Source organism: Rissa tridactyla, chromosome 7 (genome assembly GCF_028500815.1).
Source record: "Rissa tridactyla isolate bRisTri1 chromosome 7, bRisTri1.patW.cur.20221130, whole genome shotgun sequence".
NCBI classification, from domain to species: Eukaryota; Metazoa; Chordata; class Aves; order Charadriiformes; family Laridae; genus Rissa; species Rissa tridactyla.
Genome location: NC_071472.1, coordinates 55,712,873 through 55,738,458, shown reverse-complemented (window position 1 = coordinate 55,738,458; position 25,586 = coordinate 55,712,873). Strand labels below are relative to the sequence as shown.

The window sequence follows — 25,586 nt, the reverse complement described above, 5'->3', positions numbered from 1 at the left end:
CCCTTGTTTCTAGCACCTACGAGTTACAGGACATCAGGAATGCGAGTGGAGGACAGATGATGGGAGGAGGCTGTGTTTGTGAAATCTTCTTTTGATGTGCGGGAACAACCAAAATAGGGTTCTTAAAAGCCACTACAAGCCAAAAACAGTCCTCTGACACCGAACATCTCAAGAAGATGAAAACCTTCCTCCCATTTCCATTGTCCCTGGCCTGAGCTTTTGATCTGACGCAAGAAATGTGGTATGTGTCTGAAGTTTAGAAAGTTTATGCTGGCAAATAGAAAAGGGGGAGGTGGGCTGAGTAAGCTGGGACTGAGCTTCAGGCACATAACGCTGATGTCCCTGCTGAGGGCCCTATGCGTGCGTGGGCCCCGCCGTGCAGAGCCAGGCTGTGAGCCACGGTGGAAGGGCCAGCGCCAGATCCTGTACAGAGGTGAGCCCGGCGCCTCTGCGGGACTCGCAATGCCCAGGGGTGAGTTTTTCAGGCAATAACCGCTGGCGCTGGCCTGCGAGCTCCTTGGCCAGTGCAGTGCGTCATCCCTCCTGCGTTCCCTTTGTGTTCTCAAGCCGTCTCCTACCTCAGGCCCGTCTCCCACTGCAGTGTTGGCAGGAGACATGGCCCTGTTTCAGCCCTTCCCAGCTTTCTGACCCAGTTTTCAGCTGCGTCTGAGAGCTGGGGTCTGGAAACCAGAGACAAGCCCTCATGCTGGTGGGACCTCTGTTGCCAGAGACTCCGGTTCAGTGTGTCCATTTAGGCTCAGATGTGACTTTTTGCTTCCATGCATGCAAAAAGACAAAAGCCCGAGTGTTTTGCTGAGTTGAGGCCGTCCTTCACCTTGTGTGACCTGGGGAGGAAGAGCCTTCATGTCTCCTGCAGGGATCTGCCTTCCTGACACCACAGGCAGCAACCACAACACTGCCCTTCAGGTAGCTCTCTGTACCTGCTCTGCTTGGTTGGGTGACTAACATTACCATGGCATCAAGACATACTTCATTTAAATGGTGGCATTAGGACATTTTCTGTCTCTATGCTCCATATTTTTCCAAAGAACTTTTGAATTGGAAGTGGTGATAGTGACAGAAGTGGGCACTGCTCGCCATGAGGATTTCCCATCAGAGCCACGTGTTCTTCTTCAGCTGGTGTCAGCCCCCTCTCTACCTCAGCCTTATTGACTAGAAAATACCAAGACTTTAATACTGAGACTTTAATACATTGCACATTTTGCTAATTTGCTTTCTGGCTGTGAGCCTCTGTGGTATCATTTTCCAACAGTTTACTCAGAGGGCTAGAAACTTTCTTTTTTTGTTTAATGAAAGTGGGAATTCTCATCGAGTCCCTTGACTACGGCAATGGCAGCCTTAAGAAAAACAGAACGTGACAGAAAATAGATGAATGGCTCCAGCGCTATTGCAATAATGCAAGGACCCTGTTTGTGCTATGTGCTGTGATAGCTTATGAGAGGACAGTCCTTGTTGAAAGAAGTGTGTAAAGTTTGAGATTTTGAGTGTGACTAAATCCCTCATGCTTTTCCTGCTTTAGTTTGGCTCTGTGGGTCTCACAGATGTGAGAGTTCTCTTCTTTCTACTTTATTTCTTTTGGGCACTTCTTCAGTCCTAATCATAAAAAACTAGAATTTCTCAGCAATTTCAGGTCTGGAGACTTCCTGACCTCTATCATTTTGTGCCCAGGGAAAATAAACTTGTTACCATGGTTTGAGCCTTAATGACTGCTAAGTATATATTGTCAATTTATAAAAGAGCGTACAGGATTATTCCGTGCATGCCTTTAAATCTTTTACAGCGTTTATCAACAGAGCGCTCATTTAAAACATGTTGTTTTAATGAAAAGGATACCGTTGCCACTGTTTTGTGTTGATTATGTGGTAACACGTTTTTATTATCACCCATAAAAATGATTTGGAGCTGTTCCACTCCAGATGCAACCTTCGGCAGAGCTGTGCTAGTGCCGCTCACGCCGCCCGGGAGGGCCCCAGGCCCCTGTGGTTTGCTGGTCTCTGACCATTGCTGCTATCGGTTTTATAGTACCTCTTCCCACCACGCCGCTGGGCTGCGGCAAAATGCTGTCCAAGACAGCCCTTGTCGGCCCCTTCCTCACAGCAGGAGCATCCGAGCCCTGCCCTGGCTGCAGCCCCTCTAATTTGCCACCTCCGGGATTAGTTTTGCCTCTGTTGCTGAGTCCGCTTTGGCAACAGCCAAGTGTTTTGCTGGGGAAGTAAGAGGATAATCTAATAGCATAAAGTGACTCGGAAAAGATCTTTGATGCGCACTGGAGTCCCATGTCAATGGGAATTAAGCACGATTATGGTAAGGCACATGCTTAAGTGTTTGTTGAACTGATAGCGTATGTCCTTGAAAGTCTGACAAGTCACTGGGTAAAAGCGCAGAAGTGCTTGAGACAGGCCGAAACGATTCCTTCCTTGCCTGGCATCACAGAAGCCTGTTGAATAAAAGCATTGTGACCTTTTTGCTTTCTTGTTACTCAGAAAGCAAGATTCTGGATCCGTGAATAAAGATCCTTGCAATAAAGGACAGATTTTGCTTGTTTGCAACAGCTGAGGTTCAGTTCCCTTGCACTTAACCTAGCTCCCAGTTCAATTAGTTCCTGATTCGCCCCTGTCAGGCCAGTGCATTCTGCAGGAAGTTCATCATTTCTGGCGCTGCTGCAGTACTGGCTCTCACCATGCCTTGTAATAAAGAAGTGATAAACCTTGTAATAATTGCAAGTTAAAAACAAACAAGCAGAGCCAAGTCACTCTCATTTATAATTGCAGTGTGACTTCAGTATGTAAAGACAACACAGCATGTAAAAGCTGAAACTTCTAGGGATTTAGTGGAAAATTTGAGCCTTATTCTCTTTTATTTCCCTTATCCCTAAATCAGTATTTGCTTAGGTGGTTTCCAAACAGGAAGAGACAGTGCTGTAACAAACCACGGCGTTGTACCCCTCGAACAATTTTCCCTTGTAGCCTTGTGCTTAGAAAGCAGACTTTGCTGGAGATGCGGGATGCTTGGATCAAAACTCTTGTTCGGGAAACCTCAGCCCTGCTCCTGCCTGCTGGGCATCCCGCATCCTCCCCGGGGCAGGCAGCTTTGCCAGGGATGGCTCCAGCTGCCAGGCGCGTGGCAGGGTTGCTGCTGTGTCCCAGGCATGGCTAATGCCACTGGAAAGGTGGCTGTTGCCCTTGGCCTCTGTTTAGCTTCTCTCTAGCAATTGGGGTAAAATCCATTTGCAGCAGAGGACGCGGGCTTGGTGCTCCAGGTCAGCGCTCCTGATGGGTTAGGCTTTTTCAAAAGAAATCTCTAGACTACTTCATTACGCCACCCTTGCTGGGAAGGCGGGGGGATGAAATATTAAGGTTAAAATAGAAAATTAATTTTTCTAAAATCCTAATTCTGTAAAAAGTTTAGTTAAAACTCTCGATTGTAAAGTGCAATGAATGTTCCCCAGGGCTTTGCTTCAATGGAGTTTGTCAGTGGGCAGAGCCCACCTGGGTCCTCCATCCCTCTACTTATTGTGGGTGTTTAGGTTTTTTGCAGCCGTGTTAAAGACTGACGTCCAGTTTCATGTGGGCCACCAGTGGCCGGGGGAGCGCAGCTTGATGAGCAGCAGTCTAAATCTTACAGGGAAAACGGGGTGAGGTTGACAAGGAGCTTAGGTTGTAAATGGCCTGAATAGCTCAGGGACACACATTGGGATGTGGATTTACTTGAAGGTAATGTGTTTACAAGGTAGAGAAACAGTTGTGAGGTTTAATAATATCCTATTACTTTTAAGTAGAGGTCTTTGAGGAAATTGCCTGCCTTTTTTTTTTATTTTCTTCAAAATCAAAGGACCTCAGCTCTTTCAAAGCTTCATATTCTCCATCATCTTTAATATGGTCAGCATTTGTTCTTTGACTTACAACCAGTTCTTGTTCCGAGGCACCTCAGTTTGCTGCCCTGGGCATCCAGGATACAGCCCTTCACCTTGTACCAGCTCTCAGTAATTTCTGACCTTATGACTCTGGATTTGAACGCGCAACCTAGCAGTGAAATGCTGTGTCCCCTAATGCCAGCTCTGGTCCCCGGTTTCGTGTTTCTCACCAAGGGGACAATCCCCCATGAGGCTGAGTCCCTCTGGAAGCAGTGAAGCCCTCTCCAAAGGGGGCATGTGCAACGTAACACAGCAGCTTCCTGCACTAATTACTGCCACTTTCCAGAAAACTAATAGAGCTTTAACAGCAAAGCCCTGCAGTCTGGGATGCAGAGTTATTCACAGCTCCTGCTGGCAAGGAGAGGAGTTTCAAGAACTCTTCAGGATTGAGACCATGTATGAATCCATCCCACTGACCTTGTTTGCCTTCCCATGTCCCCTGTCTAGATCCTTCTGCTCGAGGCTGCAGAGCGAAGCCCACCTCTGGAAAACAACCTGCCGATCACTGGGACGACAGCCACGTGGTACGATGATTTGCTACCGGATGCCTTTCCCCTGCTGAATCCCGGGACTGTCCTGAGAAAAACAGTGGGCACTGTTGGTAAGCCTTCCCTGCTCTTTACCGAATCGCCCACCCTCCACACACGATTCCTGTAGTGTAACTAAAAAGGAGGCCATGTCAGTCTGCTGTGGTATTGGAAGCTGCAGGGGAGAGGGGCTGGAGGGAAACACTGGCAACTCCTTCCCTCTGCTCTGTAAAGGGTTAAGATTTTCAGATGGCAATTCCTCTCTTTTTTTTTTGCGGGCACGCTTCTGCCTTGTGTTTGGTCCAGCAGGGAGCGGTCGATGGGAGCGGCCGCGCTCGGGCAGGTGAGCGCAGGACAGGCAGCCTCGCTGGCACAATGGCTCCGTGTCTGCATGTTGCAGCGACACCGTAGCTTTGGTAGCGAGCAAACACTCGCTGCAAGACAGGATTGTGCTTAGGAGGAAAACCACCTTGCGGAGAGACATTGTGAGAGCTTGCAGCCTCGCTTTTAGTGTCAGAATCAGTATTATTTAGCTCTAGAGACAGGATTCCTCCAAACCAGGGGCTGTTCACTCTAAAGGTTTAATGTTGCCTCTTGTCCCTCCCTCTCTGCCGAGCTGTGAATGCAGAGGTGGTCACACGCCAGCACACGTATGGACTCACGGATAAGGAAGGAATTCAATCTTCTCTGACCCCACCTCAGACCATCCTTTCAGCTGCAGCAAGCTGGGCTCGATTTCCTCAGGGCCCCTTCCCGCTGCCTGTGCAGGGACAAGGGTCACCCCTTGCCAAAGAGAGGGATGTTGGGCTTTTCTCTCCGTGTCTCTGCTCCTCCTTGAGTTAAGCCAGCGCCGAGCAGGCATGTTCCTGGAAGAAAGCAGCTAAGCTCAGAAACTAACATATTAAGCTCCCTTTTGCCAGCCTTAACGGCCCATTGCTAGCCTTGATTTCTGTTGGCACAAGCATCTACTGCGAGCTGACTTCTGGTCTCAGTAAAGTTAGATTTCTGTTCACCCCAGTAGGGCCACTGTGCCTGCCTGTGTGTTTCAGGGTACACGTTTTAAGTCCAAAGACTGTGGATTTTAAGGCCTGGATAGATTGAGACATTCCTGAGGAAACTCCAGCGAGGCATCGGGATCACAGGGGACAATTCATACTTGCTTACTGAGCGCCGAATGCAGCGTTTCCCTGTCAGGGAGCGGTGCAGGGAGGTAGAGGGCTGGGGTAGGGGTAATTCTTGGTTTTATTAGGAGGAAAAACTTTCCCATGAATAGCTACATCAGTTGCACTCTGCGTTATATTTTTTAAATTTGCCATAAACACAATGGGCTGTTTTATGATCCCTCTTGTGGCATGAAAAAAAAATACACTTATAAGAAAATCTCCCTCTGAGCCCACTTGGCTAGACAGATCCCCACGCATTGAATTTCCTTGACCTTGGCATTCTCATTTCAAGATCCCCGCACTCTGCTTCCAAAGCCCTGTCTGTCAGTTGCTTTGCTTGCTCCCAGAGCAGGTCTTTAGTTCTTTATCCTCTATAGGGCCTGCTTTGCTTTTTTCTTCTTTTTTTTTCTTTTTTCTTTTTTTTTTTTTTTTTGTCAGAACAGTTTATTATGGCAACCTTTCATGACTGCAGCAGACTTGGAGCAACCAACATAGACCAGATGTCGTCCATGTTTATAATTTGACAGGATGCCACTACTTGGAGGGAGGTTCTCTAACAATATGTTCCGCAAAGTATTTTCAGAACCACAGCTACGGCTGCCAGGAACTGAATTAAAGCAGTTTCCCCCAGTGTCCATTATATGCTCATTCTGCCTTTTCCGTGTCATTTATTTTTGCTGTTGCAGTATCTCTGCACCTGCACTTCATTGTGCTAAAGTCAATCCAGCAAAAGTACTGATGACACTGTCCCTTCCACCCAAAGTCCTCTCCTCTCAGAGGCTCCGTGAACATACGATAATCTCCTCGTTCTTTGCAAGGAGCAGCGAATGCCGCTCTCCCCGGCCTTTGGCAGTGCTGCGAAACAGAACACGTCTCCTGTAGCACTTGCATGGGGCTGACTCCACGGTGCAGTACCTGCGCCATCCACCCCTGCAGTAAAGCCAGGAGGTAGCTAGTGGTCACCTCCAAAAACCAGGTGACGATGTTGTCTGAGCTGCGAGTCTGTGTGGTCAGCCAGATGCCAGGCTGCGTGTCCATGCGTTCCAGCCCTGCCCGCGTGTGCCAGGTGTACTCCTTGCTCGCTGTTACCCTTTATTTTTCGAGCCCTGCTTTATTTAACCTAGTGTGGAGTAACAAATCTAGCGTAATACCTAGGGATCGGGCATGCACTGGGCCATTTCAGGTCAGGACAGTGTCTTTCACACAGTTGGTTTAGGATGGTGGAGGGCTACCTATTTTGCATGATTTCAACACTGCTGTCACTTCTTGCTCAAAGCTGGCTCCAGGTTCACTCACAGAGATTGCAGACCTCAGGAGATCTTTCAACAAGTGGGATATTAGAGTAGGTGAAAGTCAAACCTGAGTGTCCTGAGTGATGTGGGGTTCTGGAAAGCCCAGCCTTTGTCCCCCAGAGGTGTTTTCTGTGAAATATTGCCTACTTTGCCCTGCTTCTAGTCTTGCAGCCAAGGCAAATCCGAATCCTAGCTTGCATGCCACCAAGTTTCTAAACTGGGTGGACGAAGGGCAGGATGTAGGTGCCTAACGCAAAGATGGTTGATATGGGCTAGATGCTTTGAATGGTGGGAGTGTTTCTGGATGACCTGACAGCTCTGGGTTGGCTGAAGCCTCTCCGGGCTGAGGTCTGGGGAAACTTGCTACTGTTTATTGGGGTAGTTATTTCTTCTGTGAGTGACAGGGCTGAGAACAGACAATCATTCAAAAGCAATCAGAGCCGTTGAGACAGCTGCACCGCTGGCCTTTCTAATCAGCTTGTTAATCAACAGGATACATTTTACTGAGTATTAAGAAAATATATATACTCTGGCTGAGCCAGCTGGCATCAAGAGACCTAATTTTTCACATCTTTTTTCCTTTTTTATTTTTTTTTTTTTTTAAACCCTGACCCTCTTAACTAGAGCCTAAAGGACACAGAGGTGCAGAGGAGCAGCTAATACCACAGGGTAAGTCAATGGTTTCTGCTATTTCCTCTTTCAAAGCACAAAATGTTGCTGTGCCCAGTCCTGTACGTAGAATCATAGAATCTTCATGGTTGGAAAGGACCTTTGAGATCATTGAGTCCAACCATACACACACAAAAAACAAAACAAACAGAAAAAACCCCTACAATCTCTGCCACTAGAGCATGCCCTGAAGTGCCAGATCTAGACATTTCTTAAACACCTCCAGGGATGGTGAACTCAGCCACCTCCCTGGCAGGCTGTTCCAGTGCCTGACCGCTCTTGCAGTAAAGTAATTCTTCCCAATATCTAATCTAAACCTCCCCTGCCGCAGCTTCAGTCCATTTCCTCTGGTCCTGTCATTATTATGATGATATGTCCAAAAAGGAGAAGGGTCCCGTGGCCAGGAGTCCTCAGTGATTCGGAGCCTCTCAGATACAGAGAGGCTGGGGTTTGTCTTTGGGTTTTATCTGATTGTGGGCTGCTCTGGTCCAGGAGGCGAAAACGCCAGCTTGGTCGTCTTTGAGACAATCAGTTCTCCCAGCACACGAAGGACGGAAAGCGCTGCCCCATGGAGAGGCGGTTCACGTGGCCAGAGAGAGCAGGGCATGTGCCGAGCGATGGGAGAAAACACTGTTGTTATCTTACTGGCATTGCCCGCCAGGGGCACGGAGAGCTGCGGTGGTAGTCAGGGCATCGCTGTGGTGAGATCTGTACAAACAGAGAAAACCCTGCTCCTGTGCAAAGACCTTGGGGAAGGAAAGGGAACAGATGGTGTGTCGCAGGTTAATGACAGGGCCAGGAAGAAAATCCAGGTCTCTGCACGTCTGATTTGGTCTGCAGCAGTAGTAAGACTCACCCTCTGCCTTTTTTATTTTCTTTTTTTTTCCCCATGGCTTCTCCCCCCGGCCCCCATATTTTTGAAGGATAAATACTTGCCATGGGCTTCAGCTCTCTGAAAGCAATTCCATGCAGCAGAGCTGATTTATGCCAGTGGAAGATTTGGCCTGTTCATTTCCCTCCCCCTTCTTCCCTGAATCCTTCCCTCTTTCTTCTCCCCTTTGCACTTGTCTCTTTTATGCTGGTAACGCCATTTGTCACCAGTATGAGCATTTGCCTGACACATTACTCAGTGCTGCTTCTCCTAGTCTTTCCTCGAGCGCTTTCCACCTTCAGGGAAGTTAGTGCCAGTTTCTGTAAAGCTCGGCTGCAGCGGCGTGATTGAGGGTGCTGGCAGCAAATGATTGCTCTTGGTCTGCAGAAGTTCACAGGATTGAGTTAGAAAGGTTGAACTGAAGGATTGAGGCTGATTTATACAAGCGAGGAAATGTTTTGACCCGCACTGAGCAGCACAGTGCGTTGTGCTTGCAAAAGAGCGTTTCTGCTGTTCTTCCCTCTGTGCTGGAAAGAATTTGCTGCAGTAAAGTTTTGGGAGTGATGGGGGTTTTGTGGCAGGGGAAGCTGCTTGCAATGCTGTGGACTTTCTGAGAGCACTTGCTCTCTTAAACGGGCTCCTGATCACCCACCTGAGCTTGCCAACTGCAGCATCCACGGTCGAGGGAGGTTTTAGCCCAGACCCATTAAAGGAGCCCCTCTGTTCACAGAAAGGTCTGCAGTTTGTGTCCCGTGGGTAAGCAAATTGATCCAAATTAAAACCTTACCTTCATTACTTTTTCAATACTCAAACGAGATCTTTATTAATGACTGAATAAAACAAAAGTACATACACACGCTCCCACACAAAGCTTTTGAAAAATCTCATTTCTCCAGTCTGCCCAGTTTCACTACGGGTTAGAGAGGGATAGGTTTCATTTTTGTAAGAAAAAAACAATTTTAACATCTCTCCAGAATGGGAAAAAACTAAGAGAGGAAGGAGAATCTTTCAAGGGCATCTAATGTTGGGGGATTAGTGCTTTTTTTCTGAGAAATGCAGAGAGTTTGGATGCATGTCTGGGGGGACAAGGTTTTGTGCCCCAGGTGGGCTGTCCCACACCTAGAGTGGGAACTGGATCTAAATGTGGGAGTTGCAGATCCCATGAGCTCTGGTTTTTATTATGTAGCCCTGTTCCCTTTGGTACCAGCTGTGAAGGTGTTGGTTGGCCAGCTTGTCTCCCTTTTTCCTTCCCTCCCTCTATTCCCATCCATTCTCCACCCCCTACATGCAGCAGGTTCTCCTGGCACTGCTCTTGGAGGGTCCAGTGCCTCTTCCGATACCAGGGAAGGGGAAGGACACTGCGTAGGAACTTAACGAGCGCCCTGCTGGGTTATGGTCATACGTAATACACACACTAAAACTAGAAATCTGAGTGCCCTGGACTTTGGACTGGGATCTTCCTCTGGCTTTGTAGCTTGCATCTGCCACTGCTTGCAAATACTCACAGCCCTTTGGTAGCCCAGAAACCAGGAACCTCTGACTCTCTTGGCTCTGACAGTTAATGCCTTTATTGCAACCATTAACCACTTAATCTGAGTAGACAGACAACTCACCCACCTCTCTAAGGTATTAAAGGCTTCACTGATGTTTGCACAGTATTTGAGTTTATCTTTCCAAAGCAGCTACTACTTTTGTGAGCCAAAGACTCACAGTGTTTCTTCTGAAAAACACTATAAAATTGCCAAGTATTGTTATTATTTTGGTAGTCCAAAGAAAACAACATCAAGATTTTATTTAGTGCCATCAGAAATAGTCACTGTCAGATTACAAACGCTGCCTGCACCTTTCGTGGGCTTACTGGGGGTCTGAGTGGTCTTGCCAAGAAGCATCCCACTGCGCTGTAATTGTGTGACTGGTATTTCCAGATGGGTTTGCTCAGCACCCTATTCATTGATATAAATTAGTAACATCTAGTTACTTCAAAAGTGTGGGTGCATTCTTTTCAGTACGGGATGAAAAATGCTTGTGCACAGCATGGTACACTTGTTAGATGAATGAAAACAGCAGAAAACAGGGAAACATCTTTGATGCAGAATCTCTGGGTGGTATATATAGATCAGCCAGAGCAAGTGGGAGAAAGGGTTTGATTTGCTTTTACAAATGTATTTTGTGCATTTTGATATATGGGGACTACCATGGAGCTGACTGGCGTGTCTGGACGAAGCTAGCAAAGGAGTGCTTGAGGGACCAGCCAGACGCTGCCCAGAGCCGTTCAGGCCCTGGGAAGGGGACAGTGTGGGCTCCGTTTAGCTTTGACCAGCACATCCCAGCTGGAGGTGCACGTCCTGCTGCCTTCTGACGTTTTGGGGTGGGCCTTGTGCATGGGGACATGGCTGGTTCTTTAAAGATTAAAGGAAGAAGAGGAGAAGCAAGGCCCGGCCTGGCTCTTCTGCCCTACATACCAGCCAGCTCTTGCCACCAGTACCACCCTGTCTGTGCAAAGCCGCATTTCTCCCCTGTGCACCTCTGAGTCTCTCTCCTCTGGTTTCTTGGTTGCTAAAGACCTTCTGACCTCAACAATGTCCTAACCTCCAACTAATTTCCTTCCTGAACGGTTTCAGGGCTGCCAGGACAGGTTGGTCCTCCAGGCCCAGTTGGACCAACTGGTCTTCCAGGACCACCGGGGCCAAAAGGAGAGAAGGGACAACCCGGTGAGAGGGGCCCAGCAGGGCCACCAGGTAAGTCCTGGAGGAGGGTAGTGCTACTGTGATAGGAGATATTTCACTTTATACACATTATCTGTGACAACTGACCATAAAAAGCTGTACACCGAGACGCTGAGCATCTTCAGTTGGTATTAGATCCGTTTCAGCAAGTCCCCTGGCCACTGAAATCAGCCAGCAGCTCTCAGAGCAGGCAACCCCCTGCACGAGCAATGGCAGTCCCTGGGATTTCCCGTGGAGCTGGAGAGAGCTTGTCCCAGAAAGCTGCAGAGCTGGATCATGTTTCCCCATCCTGCTCAGGAGCTGTAAGAAACAGCGTCTGATCTGTCAGCTTTTGGAGAAGAGCGTTCCCTGTTTAACCCTCTCACTGTGTCCCTGTTTTAACTCCCTTCTTTCTCCACCATTTGGGTCAAGCTGTCAGATGCCAGGATGTCAAACTAATGATGCTTTTGTATGTTAAGGGAAAAGGTTATGAGGCCATTCTTTCAGAGTATGCTCCATTCCTCAGCTAGGAGACTTTCTTCATCCCCAAAACGTTCCTAAACCTTTTGGTGAAGGTGATACTACACAATAGGTGCCAGACCTCAGGCTCTGTGCTTTCTACGTGTCTGACGGGCTGTGCCTTGTAAATCCGAGCTCAGGAAAGATTTGAAACCTGGAGCAATGTGAGAGCGGCCCTGAACACTTTTGGGCATTTTCTGGCAACCCGTCAATGGCTAAAGTCTGGCCGAGGATGTGTCTGCCTTTTGGTTTCTCGGTTTGCAATGAGAGCCTTCCAGCCCCACAGGAATCGGAACCGATGTGCTGCTGGACTGACCGGGTTTCCGTTGTTCTTTCTGTGCCTTCCTGGCAGTAAGGTGACATCCAGGTGTACGTGGAGGGGAAGAGAAAGAGCGGCGCTCGATTTCACACCTTGCTGTCTTCAGTTTCTTGCTTAGCCTCAGGGAAGGGGGAGATTTTACTCTTTTGGGAATTAAGCTGTGCAGCACCTTTGAGCCACGTAAGGCTTTTTCCTTTGCAGATGAAGATGCTAAAAGCAAATAATGAAAAATCAGGAAGCTGTTCCTATTTCCCCCCACACCCCTAATTCCCACAATTACAGTTCAGGACAGAAAACCTTTGTCTTCTTACGGCCTTTTTACACGGTAGTATCATTAGGACATCTTCAAATGCACTAACACATCCTCTCCTGCCTCTGCACAGGGCTGTTGGGACCTCAGGGACCAAGAGGACTTCCAGGAGAAACGGGAATCCCAGGTCCCCCAGGTCCTCCAGGGCCACCAGCCACCCCAAGCCTCCCTCTTACTTTCCAACAAGGGGTTCTCTACTCGCTCCAGCCCACAGCTGAAAAAGAAAGTAAGTTTACTCCTCGGTTCCCATGTTTTTTCTGGTACATCAGCAGAGTGGGTGGGTACGGAGCAGCTCCGCTCTTCCTCCCACCTCCCTCCAGGCTCTGCCAGGGCCCTGCCTTCCCTGGGAGCAGCTAGACAGTCTGCCTCCATTGTGTGGGTCTCTTGCAAGTTCCTGTTCACGATGAAACACGTAAGAAGCTAGAGGGGCTCACTTCTGCAAAATGAGGAACTGTCGCTGCTCTTCAGGGAGCACAGGGTTCGGGGGATTTGTGGTTGTTCTCGGTGCCTGGTTTTTTGGCTTCATCATAGCTTTGAGGAAGCAACTCGGTGTCCTTTAAGTTTCCATCATCAGTAGGTGCTGTGAAGAGCGTCTCTAGTGACATGACAGAGCTCAGGTAGCATCTCATGAGAGACAAGTGGGTAGAGAAATATAGCAGTGTGGCCGATTAGGTGCTGGTGCAACGGAATTGCGCTGTTGAGAGACCTCTTGGTGCCGCTGTTGCAGTGTTTCAGGGCTCAGGGTTGCTCAGAAATGAGTAAGTACTAAAGGTTTGTGACTCTGAAATTATAGAACATAACAAGGACATCTGTTAAATGCGTCTCTTTTCCTGCCCCTGCAGATGCGTCTTCCACCTGCGCTTCTGATGCATCAACATTATCCCACATCCACACAAAACCCAGAATTACGGACTCGAAAGTCCAGACCAAGACCGTGATTTATCCCTTCCCTGTAACTGGAGGGTCAGGGTTTCTTTGAGCTTATGGTGATTTAAAAATATATTTATTTGATTTGTGCTGTGCATGAAAGGCACATCATGCACTTTTATCTGAGTGCGCTCAGATTTGGGCTTGATTCTTCCGGTCCAGTCTTGTGTAGCTGGCATCTAATGATGATAAAGCAGAGCTCAGCTGTAGCTCCACTTGGTTTGTAAACCCCTGGAGCCCCAGCTCTGTCGGGTCTCCCATCTCCACTCCGCCAGACTTCAGTGGTGCCTCCTCCCCAGCTCTTCTGCTCACGTCCAGCGTCAGAGCTCAGCTGTATTAGTTACAGTCAGGGATTAGTAAGTCTCCCTGTGTCTGACAGTTTCCTAAAGCTCTCCTTTCCCTTCCACTCACCGCGCTCTCCAGACTCCTTTTCCCAAAAGTGAACAGATGTATTTTTAATTTGGGAAGAATTTTAACAGCTTGATTTCATATTCAGTTACTTAGAGCTTACGGGCAGGATGAAATTAATTGTGGCTCAAAACTAAGATTCTCACAAATATAGATTGAGCTGCTGGGTTCACGAGCCTTAAAACAAGAAAGTTTTGCATTACAGTCACCTCACTGCCTTAAAGGATCACACCAAATGGTGCCACTCTGCATTCAGCCTTTTATTCCAAAGGATCCTTAAGGATGGTTTGGGTACTGCTGCTGCCCCCTCCCTCCAACCACCCTTTAAATTAAACTCTTTCTTGCAAAGTAGTGGATAAAGTAAAAAGTGTATGAAGGCATGGATTACATGGCCTTCCCAGCTGATGTGTGAGAAGGGTGAACTCTGTATTGTCCCAAAATGGGAAGCGGATAAATGAGTGGACAAATATGTGTATTAACTCTGCCAACGCTGGGAAGCAACAGGCTCCCACACGGACTTGAGGCCCGTGAGTAAACGGTGACTGTTACATCCCGGGGGCAGCGCTCTGCCTCTCCCCCACGTCTGTGGTGGATTTCTTGCGTTGCAGGAGTAGCCCAAAACATTATGATGATTTTTCTCATTTTAAATTTTTTTCTTAACACACGTCTTACTGCAAGCGTAAGTTATCTATACGGTCACGATACAGTGACGGCAATATCAAGACCATTTTCTTACAAAACTTACCATTTTGCTAATGTGTTGGCTGATTTTGACTACCGTAGGTTGATGGAAAGCTGATCCTCTACAACCAATAAAACTTAGCCTTGTAAATCCTGGGTAGATTTTTTAAAAAATTATTTATTTATTTTGAATGGAGCACATCTGAAAACCATAAACACAAGATTCCAGCTGCTGACAGCAGAGGGAAGCATATTCCTGGTAATGGGCATGTGCACCCAAGGAGATGTGAGAAAGCTGTATCAGATTATTAGTAGTAGTGCAGTGTTTGGTTCCGCCTGAACATGGTTAATGCATGTGCCTTTATTAATCGCAACAAGTTCCTGTTGGCAATGTTTATCAGCAGGCAGAAGCCAGAAATGGGGAGACGAATATTTTCTCACAGTTTCACTGTGCTGTGGTAAAGAAATTGGTCCCAGTTGTCTCCCTCCAGATCAGGTAGCAGAAAGAAATTAAGACAGGATTACTTCATTTCCATCCTGTCTCAACAAATCAAGTCTATAATGGGGGAATTTATCCCCTAGAAACATTAGACGTAGGCCAGGAGCTAAACTGCCGTACCCCACTGCTGAGGCTGCTGCTACAAGGATCCCTTGCTTTCTCTGCCGCTTAAAAACGAGTGGATTGGGTATGTGGTCTAGCGTCAGCTCAGTCCTCTTTCTCATGCTCAAACTAAGACAATTTTTAGGGAAAAGAGAAAAGAATACAACTTTCACTGTGTTGAGAGCTGTGTTTTCTTACGTCTCAAAGATCTCAGTTTGCAAAGGGCACATGAGATAACATTAACCTATTTTGCAGGGAGAGCAAGGGGAAACCGAGGCACAGCAGGCGTGCTGGTGTGCCCAGCATCTCATCGGTGAAAAAGAGCGTAGAACAGAGATTTGCAAAGTGACATCCCAGTGCCTGCTGCCACGCGTAGCCCTTCCCGAGGAAGGGAGAACAGAGCAGAGGAAGCAAAGGGGAAGGAGGAAAGGAAGGGAATGGCATTTGATTTAGAAAACCATACCGACTGCTTGCAAAGCTGCTTGTGCCTGTGCCTCTGAGATGCCTTGCCGCTCTGGCTGGGCGAGTTTCACGGCCTCACTCAGGGCAGTTCTGTGCTATTTCAGGTTTCCCCTTTGCAGGATGTTTGTGCTCTCTTCCAGAGAACGCAGGTGCTCCTATCTGCCCAGGCCAGACTGGTTGCGCTCTTCCTCTTGGCTTGGCTAGGAGTTGGAAAGCTCCCGGAGCAAACTGTGTATCCAGGTCTTCTCAAATGAGGCAGACAGTTGTCTGCCTTCTGCTTTGGTATGGCCAGAAGCACTGAAACAGAACCCAGCCCCTGAGCCCCGCAGAGCCCAGGTCAGCGCAGGAGATGGCTGAGAAGGGAAGATTCCCACTACCATTTGTTGCTAGAGCTATTTTGTGGCTGCTGTAACAACCTCCAGATGCAGTGAGCCCCAGAACATCCCCCTGTTTATAAGGAGAAGGGAGTTTATAAGGAGATCTGGGTTCTTCCTGCTGCTTTATGGGAATATGGAGAGACTCCCTTAGAAAACGTGAGGGTTGTGTTTTAATACACTTCAATCCCATTTCATTCACCGTATGTTTCATTCAGAGCTCGTCCTGGAAGGAAACTTTGATCTGAGTGAGTTTTGCCTGGCCAGGCAGCCGAGGAAGGAGCCACTCTAGATTTCCTGCATGTCCACACTCCTGTGCTGCAGAAGCCACATCAGGAGCTACTGAGCTCAAGGGCTGTCGAGCAGAGCTCTCGTCTGTGTCACAATTACGGAATCACCTTTCATAAATAACTTTGAGTCAAATGTCAGGATTTGCGGGAGTAACTCTGTCATCATAATAACGTACCATTTAGCTGGAATGTTTTGTAACCCAAATCTTTATCCCTGGCTTACCTGCAGCAGTAACTAAATCCTGGTTGTTTGCAGCCCATCCTCTCCCCCTCTCAGTGGATGTGCATTTGATTTTGTTGACCACTTGCTCTTTAAAAACAAAAGGCTCTGCAATTGTTAATGCCTTTGCTGCTGTTCGATGCTCATTTCCCAATTTCATCTTACTCCCAAGCCGTGATGGATTTTGACATGGCCAAATAAAACTCAAATTAATTGGATTACACACTTCACTTGGGTACCTTTGCTTCTGAACATGAAAACAGTCTCAGTTGTTTTCTTTCAGGGCTGTGAAGAAGGGAAGATGGATGGGGTTAGAAACAATAGTCAAAGAAATACCTGTTTGCATTCAGGCTTTAGGCACGAAATCTGGTTCTCAGCGGGATCTGGGTTAGGTCTTGTGCTGTTCTGCTGCCAGGAAGGCATTGCAGAGATATACTGTCATCCTTGGCACTTAAAGAGATTTCACAGTTTTCCCTAGGAACTGCTTTCAAACAACTAGCTGGAAAGTCCTCTCTGTCATTGCCAACGCTCCAGACGTTTAAAAGGCTTCATAATGCGTCTGCTAACATTTCTGGAGATATTGTTCATGTCCTTTGGGCTGGACTCTGCAGAGTAAACAAACACCCTTCGGATCTTCCTGGTGTCACTTGGTAGTTACATCAATATAGCAGTGAGACATTTGCAGTCTTTTACACCTGCAAAAGGTTCCCCTGAACTCTATTGTGATGAGTTAAAGCAACGGGTGAAAGGACACATGAGTAAGTTTGAGGTCATGGGCAGGAGGAGATGGACATTATTCCTGTATGGTGGCCTCCATCTATGGAAAACGTGGACTTTTCAGAGGGTTTGCTATCCCAGAAATCAGAAGCCAACATCTTCATCCAGGTTAAATGCAACAGGAAATATGTAGTTGGTCCTATAGCACTGGTCAGGACAGTGGATTGCAAATCTTAGCATCAGGACATGGGGGTTCCATTCCTTGCTTTGTGACCTTGGTGTCTTGGTCAGTCATAGAACTTTTTCCCCTAGGTTTCCACAACTGTTAGATAGTGTTGTGGGATGCTCAGATGCCATACGGGTGTGCCCCAGGCTACTAGTATGCTACAGTATAGGTCCATAGGGAATAGGGTTGTTGAATATGGTTTTGGAATTGCAAAAAATAATATGAGTTGGTTTTTTTGTACATAGTTCTGTTTTTTCTATTCAGTCAGCAGCTGAAGTGGTAAGCCTGTTGCTTCAAGTGTGAGGGAAGACGGGGGCAGCTACAGGCTGCTGATTTTTATTCCAAACAGGAGAGGACTGAGAAAGATGTGCAAAAGCACAAAATTCCTCCAATTCCTGCTGATGCCTTTCCTCTCCCTCCTCCACTCCTATTTCCATCCACTTCCCAGAACTCAGTGGACCTGCCCAAGCTGGCCAGTTGAACGCCTGAAATAATCCTAAATGGCAAGTGAGTTTCCCGAGTATGTGGAGGGGGCAGAGCGCACCCTCTCCCAGGCTTTCCTGCATCCTCAGACCTCAGGTTATCTCCCACCACCAGGTCGATGGCAGGGTGAGCTTGCTGGGTTGGTGGGGATATCCTGGACTGCCAGATTGGCTCAGCAGTTCACCAGTGCCAGACAGGGGGGAGCTCCAGACCCAGGTTTGGTTTCTCGGGGGGCCAGAAACAGATGTGTCTTGGAGATGGCAAATTTTGGGTCAGTTATTGGTGTCCAGTGCAGAGCTACTCCTAATCCGCTTTGGCATTCAAAGGTAGGATTATATAGGTGTGCAGGAACGCCAATTTTTTGACAGAAAGGACAACTTTTCTGGGGTTCTCAGAGGTGAGATGAGCAGCCCTGCAGGTCTGGGAGATGCAGCCTGTCCCCTTAGAGAGCAAAGGGCGATTGCTCCAAGAGCCCAAATTTTGCAACCTGAAGCACTGCCTGTCCTCGGCCAGCAACAGGCGCCAAAGGATTTTGGAGAGAAGTCCTGCCTGCTGGGACTGGGCAACTCTTCTGCAGGGACACTAACTGACTGCTCTGCTCTTTAACACAGATGGAGAACCCCAGCTGGCCTCCACTGTCATAGACACCATCATGGCTGGCCTGCCAGGACCACGGGGAGCCCCGGGGCCCGTCGGGCCACCAGGTAATAAACTCAGTCGAGCTGCAAACCTGTAACGACGGGGAAGATGAGCAGAAGAAATTTCTGATGGAGACCGGAGTGGTCTGTGGGATGCCTGTGGGGAAAAAAAGTGGTCCTCACTGGGAGGGGAGTAGAGCAGTGGGTTCAGGAGTGGGAAGGGTGGCAAGAAATAACCAAGTTTCTTATCTGTTGATAGTGGCAGATTGTTTTACCTTTGGCAGGACACATCTTGAGAAGGGAATAATTAAAGATTCTCTTTAAGAATGGGTTGTGCAGTGAATTCCTTTATGAGAGTAGAGTTGTTCTCGCTGCTGTTGTGATCCTGTCCTGTCGCTGCAGAGCTCCACTGAGCAGGGTCTGGCCAGCTGCTCCGTGGTGTGTGTGCAGAGTTTCCAGAGTTTGGAGCTGGTTTGAGCTATTCTAGATTTTCACCAGCATAACTGAAATCAGAACCTGGGATGAAAATTCAGTGGCAAGTCTTTTTCTCTGTGCTGATGGGTGGTTTAAATGATAGTATTCCTGCCACACCAGCACTTCCCTGTATGAGGCATATTTCGGAGTGAACTCCCATTAGTTGCAGAAAAGGCTTTTCCTTTCATTTTGAGGGCCTTTCATTTATCCTTCAGTTCCTTTATTGTTTGACTTAAGCATTTGTGTGGTGCATTAATGATTGAGGCTGATTCAGCTGTACTTTGTGGAGAAGGTCCACATTGTGTCATGCCAGGGGTTGGGACAACTGCAGCAGAGAGGAGTATTGCTTCAGACTAAGCAGATATCCTGTCTCCCATTTGCAGCTATAATTTAACAGCTACTGTTGAGATATAATTATTTTTCCAAAAGGAATGAATCCGCAAACTGACTGCATAAAACAAGTTGACCTATTTGACAGTGTTTAACTCCTCCTGGAATCAGGCTCTTCTGTGGTACAGGCTTTAAAACAAATTCTTGCCACTGGAGTGAGCCAAGAACAAAAGAAAGCTTTGCTGTGCCGCAGTCAGCCTCTTATGCTGGCTACGTCCAAACCCTGTCTCCTTCATGTTCCTCGTCAACTTTCTGACAAAACTCTCGAGGCACAGACCGTAGCAGGCCTGTGGACTTCCCTTGCCACCTACGGGACTCTCTCTGTTTCAGGAACAGCAGCTGTAGTCCCGCGCTCTGACGTAGCTGTTTCATGGATCTAGTTTACGTTTTCTCAAAAGTTGTCATTTTAACCAATGGAAATGCAGCATCTTACTGAAATCCGCCCTGCCTGTTTTCACCTTTTTTTTTTCCTCCCAGAGCTCTAACATCTTCCCTAGGGCACAGGGGTGTATTATATCAGGATGTGGGTATCCAGTATTCCAGTGTGTCACAAAGTCTAGTCTTGCTCTAGCCCTGAGATTGATGAGACCCATTGAGAGACTAAGCAGAACAATGAAAGCACATGCATATGTTTGGAATTTAAGGAGGCTTAGAGGGAAGGACCCTAAAATTGTCTCAAATGATGATTCCCACCAGGGCCACCAGGCACATCAGGACCCAAAGGGCCCCCAGGACCTATCGGAGCCCCTGGATTACAAGTAAGGTGCTTCAGTGCTTTGGGGCTGAGGGGCAGAGTCGGGCGTTAGGTGCGCAACATCTTGTTGCACAAAGGAGGAGAGTCCTTTATAAGTCGTAGATCTGATGGTTTGTTCCCCATTACATTCTGTGATTTTAATACCTTTTTTCATTCTGAATCGTGTCGAGAGGTTTGTGCTTTGCAGATTTTCCCTTAATCATAACAACATATCTCGCTGTCGCTGTGTCGAAGCATTTCACTGTGGCCTGAGCTGATGCAAAGGATCTGACATGGGCTTTACTAACACAGTGATAGAAAAATACTGCGTTTTCTGTGGAACACATAAAAAGAACAAAAGTGTGCCCATGGGAATTCACCAATTCACCACAGTGAATTTGTTAAGCTACTTTACCAGAAATAGCGCTTTCTATTCAAGAAAAATACCACAAATTCCCATTAGTTTGATTATTTATCAATACAAAAATTGTGGAGGGGGGACATAATAATGGAGTGTGATAAACTCACTCAAAAGAATTTATGCTAGAAGAAGGGCAAAGTACTCACATGGGTGGAAAAAGCTGGTTAAATGGAAAGAAGTAAAGTCATGATGAATAGCGAACTGCCAAATTACTCAAAATAGTGGCTGGCTGATGCAAAGGGACTCCAGTTTTGGGAAAAGTATTACTTAATGCGGAGGTAAACCAGTAACATCAAACATTTCAAAGGAATCTAACATGACTAAAGAGATAGAAGTGACTGAAGAGCACAGAGGGGGAGAAAGGTTAAGCAGCTTAGCAGAGGGATGTAACTTTGAACCTGATAAGAAGCAGTTTGGAATTGCTAGAAATTAGAGAAAGGAGATTTTTATTATGTATTTATTAATCACTTTGAAGAAGCAATGGACAGCAGGTTAGTGAAAGTTTGCCAGTGTAGCAGAAGCATTTCAATTAGTTGAATGCTCTGGAGAACGATGAGAAACTCCAGATAGATATCAACACGGTGGGAAATTTGGCAGCAAAATGACAGATGTAGTTTAACGTGATTAAATATAAGGTAATTCACAATTCCTAAATAGGTTCTGTAGTAGAGTCTGGCTTTTTCACGTGCAGCACACGTTATAAATCTCTTATTTTCTACAATAGATTTGTGGAATTCTGTGTTCTTGAGTGTCCTGATGTAATCACGCACTGAAAGTCATTGTTGAGAGCTGTCAAGAGCAAAGGACGCTCAAGCTTTGCTCATGCTGCACGTTTGACATAGGGCCAAGTCTGGCTTGTGCCTACCTCGTTTGGCAGCCCCCGTTAACCTCCTAAACCAGGCCTGAGTTTCTGAATCTTTGTGGGCCCAGGGGAGAGGTAGCCAAGCTGGAGGCCAGGTCACTGTTTGGTGGTGAGCTGGTGGGGCTGACTGCAGGCAAGGAGCACATGTTAATGGAGCGCCTCCCAGGTGAAACTGGGACAGTGCTCCTCTCTTACACCATTAAAACACTTATGTCCACTCTTGTTGGGCCACTTAACCAGACGTTGAGTCTCCTCGCAGCTATGCCTTGAAAGCCTGTTCCTCTGGATGCTGAGAGGTGGAGGTTTCTGGGGGCTGCTGTTAAGCAGGTGGGCTTAAATCGCCAGTGGCCTGGAGTGAAGCAGGAGTCTCATTTGTTGTGGTCTCCAAAGCAAGCGATGTATAAGAAGTCATTTGAGGGGAAAAAAAGCATCTTGCACATGGTCATGGCGAGCTGGGGAGCTGACATGCTGCGTATAAACAAATAATATTGTTCTCTCCCTGTCTGGTTTATAGCTGTGGCTTCGCTGGGTGGATAAGTTAAGAATTTGGATCAATTTCTGCAAAGCAGTACAATTAGTAGAAATCTGGAGACTATGCCCTTCTTATCCGTTAGTGACTGTTTTATAGATTTATTCAACCCAGGGAGTAAAATTATTAGTAGAGATTGGGCTTAATTTGAAAATTGTTTATTAGGGTGAGTGAATAGCTTCAAAATAATTTCCACTGCACAATCCAATTAATTTTCAGGTATGTATGCTTACTCGTGCCACCCACTGAGGCAATTATGAAGATGGGGAAAGTAGTGGGGATTTTTAAGCTAACCATTCTATCTGTGTATTAATTTTTTCTTGGTAACTGAGAATAAGAACTATCCTGTCATACTGACCCCTTAAAAATGTTACATCGGTAGCCTGCGGTGCATTAACAGACCCAAATAGGGGGATACGCAGAAACTATAGGGCTTACAATATCTGCAAACAGAGCTTCCATTGGTGTTGCTCGAGGGTAAAAGAGAATCCAGCCCAATTGCTTAATGGGTGTATGAGGTTTTCAGGAGCTGAGGATCACTGGGAAATGTATTCACTACACCTACACAAAGGATGCACAGTAGAAATTAATTCCCTCTTGTTTTCCATCTCTTTTAGGGCTTACCGGGCTCTCCAGGACAACCTGGGCCAAAAGGCTCCAAAGGAGACCGAGGAGAGAGAGTAAGGTTTTACGTACACAGAGATTCCCAGCAACATCTGGGTCATGCTTCAGAAACTGAATACAGCATAGGTCTTTCAAATTCTGTGGCACTACAGCCATAAAAAATTTTAAATTCTAGGTCTTCTGCAAGAACCCAGATGATGGTTTACTGTACAGATAAAGGGTTGACGCGCTTGCAAAGTCTGGTGTTCCCTAAAGAGATTTGGGTAGCAAATACATGGTATATAAAGGCTTGTGGAGACCAACTTTCCTCCGCCAGCCAAAGCTCGTTACTGTGGAGTATTTTGAGTGGTCTAACTGAACTCTTCCTTCTGTGGCAATAAGACAGTAAAAGCTTATCAGACTTTTCCTGAACCAAAGCCATTCCCCAGGTCAAATGATGTTCTTAATATATTTGGAATATTGAAATCATGCTCTTAATGTGTTGATGTGCTATACTTCAGTCCTTGAGGGGTTGTCAAGTGCTAACAACTAAGCATAGAAAGAAGGGCTGCTTGAATGTTATTTCCAAACTGGTAAAGTTTAGGAAATACCAGAGAAAAATCTCAACAGGACATAAATGTGTCAGATTCCCAGTCCGGCATTCAAGCATGAGGAAGGGTTTCAAAGTGGCACTTGGGCCTTCAGCTGCTTCTGTTCAGCCTACTCTCCAAAAGGTTTTGAAATCTCCTCTGAGAGACACTAGGAGCACAAAATCCCTTGAGAATGTAGTACGTGGTGGAGGATGATTCATCGATTAGATCTGCAAAATGTAGAAGTGGGCACAGGTGGACTGCGGGCAATCACTAAAAGCCTAGTGTGGAGCAGAGGCAAAGAAAAGAAGAAAGATAAGGAGAAAAATATTGGTTGGTACCTCTAAAATGATGGACATCTGCAGTGGTGGCTGCGTTGACACAGCCTTGTGCCACAGCTGTAGGAAACAAGTTTCCTTTCCTTCCAAGGGCCACTTTTACCGCCACACAGATGGAGTCGGACATTGAGGTCACCACCTGTAAATAGGTGGCTGTAGGTGACACGCTTCCCCTGTACAACAGCATCTCCTCTTCATTTCGGTTCACTCTTCCAATCCAAAAGACAGACGGGTATCTGAAAGAGCTAAGACAGACAAATGCAAATGGGTTAAACTCCAGTTTGATGACTTCCCAAGTTCATGGGAATAACCAACAACAGACTTAAACTATGTTCCTCTGTCCAGACTGTGTGCAAGGAGAGCAAGTCCAGGTGGCTCCTTTCGTTCTCTCCTCAGGCACTTCACACCAAGAGGCAGGGGATATCTGAGCATGGAGCACATGTGCCTTTAAAATGCTCTGTTTTGCCTGTTAGTTTGGGTGCTTGGTCCCTGTTCTTACATAAGAAACCGCTTGCAGCTCCCTGAAAGCTAGAGACTGTTTTAAGTGACTGTTTAGAATTCTTTTTAATAACAGTTTCCTTGTGCAGATCAGGTACTTTGGATATAGAATCATAAAATCATTCAGGTTGGAAAAGACCCTTGGGATCCTCGAGACCAACCATCAGCTCCACTCTACAAAGTCCTCCCCTACACCACATCCCCCAACACCGCACCTAAACGACTCTTAAACACATTCCGGGACGGTGACTCCACCACCTCCCTGGGCAGCCTGTTCCAGTGCCTGACCAGTGTGTGGCATGTGTTGGCTTTACTAATAGATTAGAGACTGATGTATTTCTGGGACTAGAATTTAAGATTCTGAGAGAGAGCAAAACCTCAGCTGATGAGATTTTAGCACAGGTTACCGACTACAGCTCATCGCCATTAAATGTTGATTTTCAGTTTTAAAAAAAAAAAAAAGCACAGTATATGGCAAAGTGACAAGTTTCCATCCAGGAAACTGATAAGAGCTCTTCCTCAATGATTCATTTAACATTTTAATTTAGTTTGTGGTTGACCATATTGCTAAGACTAGACTTATTTTGAAACAAAAGCTTTGTTGCACTGTGTCCGTTCAGTACAGACAAATCCTTTAGACTTTGATTTTGTTCCCTCCTTGTTAGGTATGTAGAACTGTAACGCTCCTTCTAGGTTTGGGACAAATGTGATTTTCAAATATCAGAATGTCTTGCTAAATAGGAAAAATAGTTTGTATTTCCTGTCCTTCCTTTGTTGGCGTGGGAAGTGAAGCCGATTGCTTTTTCTGGCAGAATTTCTGTAGGATGTTCTACGTGCTTTTTGTCTTTTGTGAGCAGGGATTTGAGTGCTGGTTTTGACAACAACATGCTGCAATTTTGGGTTTGGTGGATATAAATTAGAGCTAGCTTTACACGGAGCGGAGGAGCTGTGCAGCTGCAAAGAAAAGCAGAGGAGGGTTTACAATATCGATTGAGATTCAAGAAAATGTTATTATACATTCTTTCTGCTTAATCTCTGAGAGAACAGATGTAGAAGAGACCTGAAGCAGTCTGAGCGCATCCCCGGATGGCACATTTATACGCGTGCTGCTCACGATCAGCCTCTCTTCATCTTATTCTTAGGCAGTGCCAGCGAGGGATACACCACATCGTCTCCAGGCAGTCTTCAGAGGGACAGCTAGTGAGGGCCTGGGATAAAAGATATTTCTAACATCCAGCCTAAATATCCTTTGATCCCCTTTAAGCTGATAACATCCTTTCCTGTTCCCCCTGGACACAGAGAACAGGCTGTTTACGTATTTTGAGTGCGTTGTTATGCCTCCTCTCTGTGATTTGCCGCTTGCCTGTGCTTTTTCACAGGCCTTCCTCCCTCCCTCCAGTGCAGAATCCAAGTGGTTCCCTTTGAAGGTGCTCTGAGCACCTGACAGATTGGGCCTTCCTCCCAGTGCTCTTCGCGTCAATACAGGCCCTTGCCTGGTGCCGGCCAGCTGCCCACCGTGCTCTGCGTAGCTCTCCGCCGTAACGTGTTTGTAGATGCCCAAGGCCCGTTGGTTTTATACAAGGCCACAGTTTGATGGAAACAAAACCAAAACAGCGCTCCCTTTCTGGCAAATACTACAAAAAGCTGCCGCCAGCTACGTAGCTTTTGGGGGGAAAAAAGGATGGGTTTGTTTCAGTGGATGTCTAGGGGAGAAGAGCCAGGTTAAATATGTGCCTGTTTCATCAATGGATTTCTAAAGGTGCTTTTAAATTTTGCCTCCTCTTCCCAAGCTCCTGCCTTGTCATTAAATAA

General features: G+C 46.8%; 1 protein-coding gene across 13 annotated transcripts in view; it reads left to right on the top strand.

Annotated features, from left to right (window-relative positions):
• The window catches only part of COL26A1 (collagen type XXVI alpha 1 chain), a 194,873-nt gene that overhangs the window by 157,313 nt on the left and 11,974 nt on the right, over positions 1-25,586 (top strand). For 12 of the 13 annotated variants that reach the window (XM_054209263.1, XM_054209273.1, XM_054209272.1 and 9 more), the window contains 7 exons: positions 4,382-4,535; positions 7,541-7,585; positions 11,078-11,194; positions 12,383-12,535; positions 18,310-18,402; positions 19,897-19,958; positions 22,363-22,425. In XM_054209263.1, coding sequence (XP_054065238.1) covers positions 4,382-4,535; positions 7,541-7,585; positions 11,078-11,194; positions 12,383-12,535; positions 18,310-18,402; positions 19,897-19,958; positions 22,363-22,425 — 687 coding nt within the window. The remainder of the gene's footprint in view (positions 1-4,381; positions 4,536-7,540; positions 7,586-11,077; positions 11,195-12,382; positions 12,536-18,309; positions 18,403-19,896; positions 19,959-22,362; positions 22,426-25,586) is intronic. The other variant, XM_054209271.1, reaches the window with a different exon arrangement.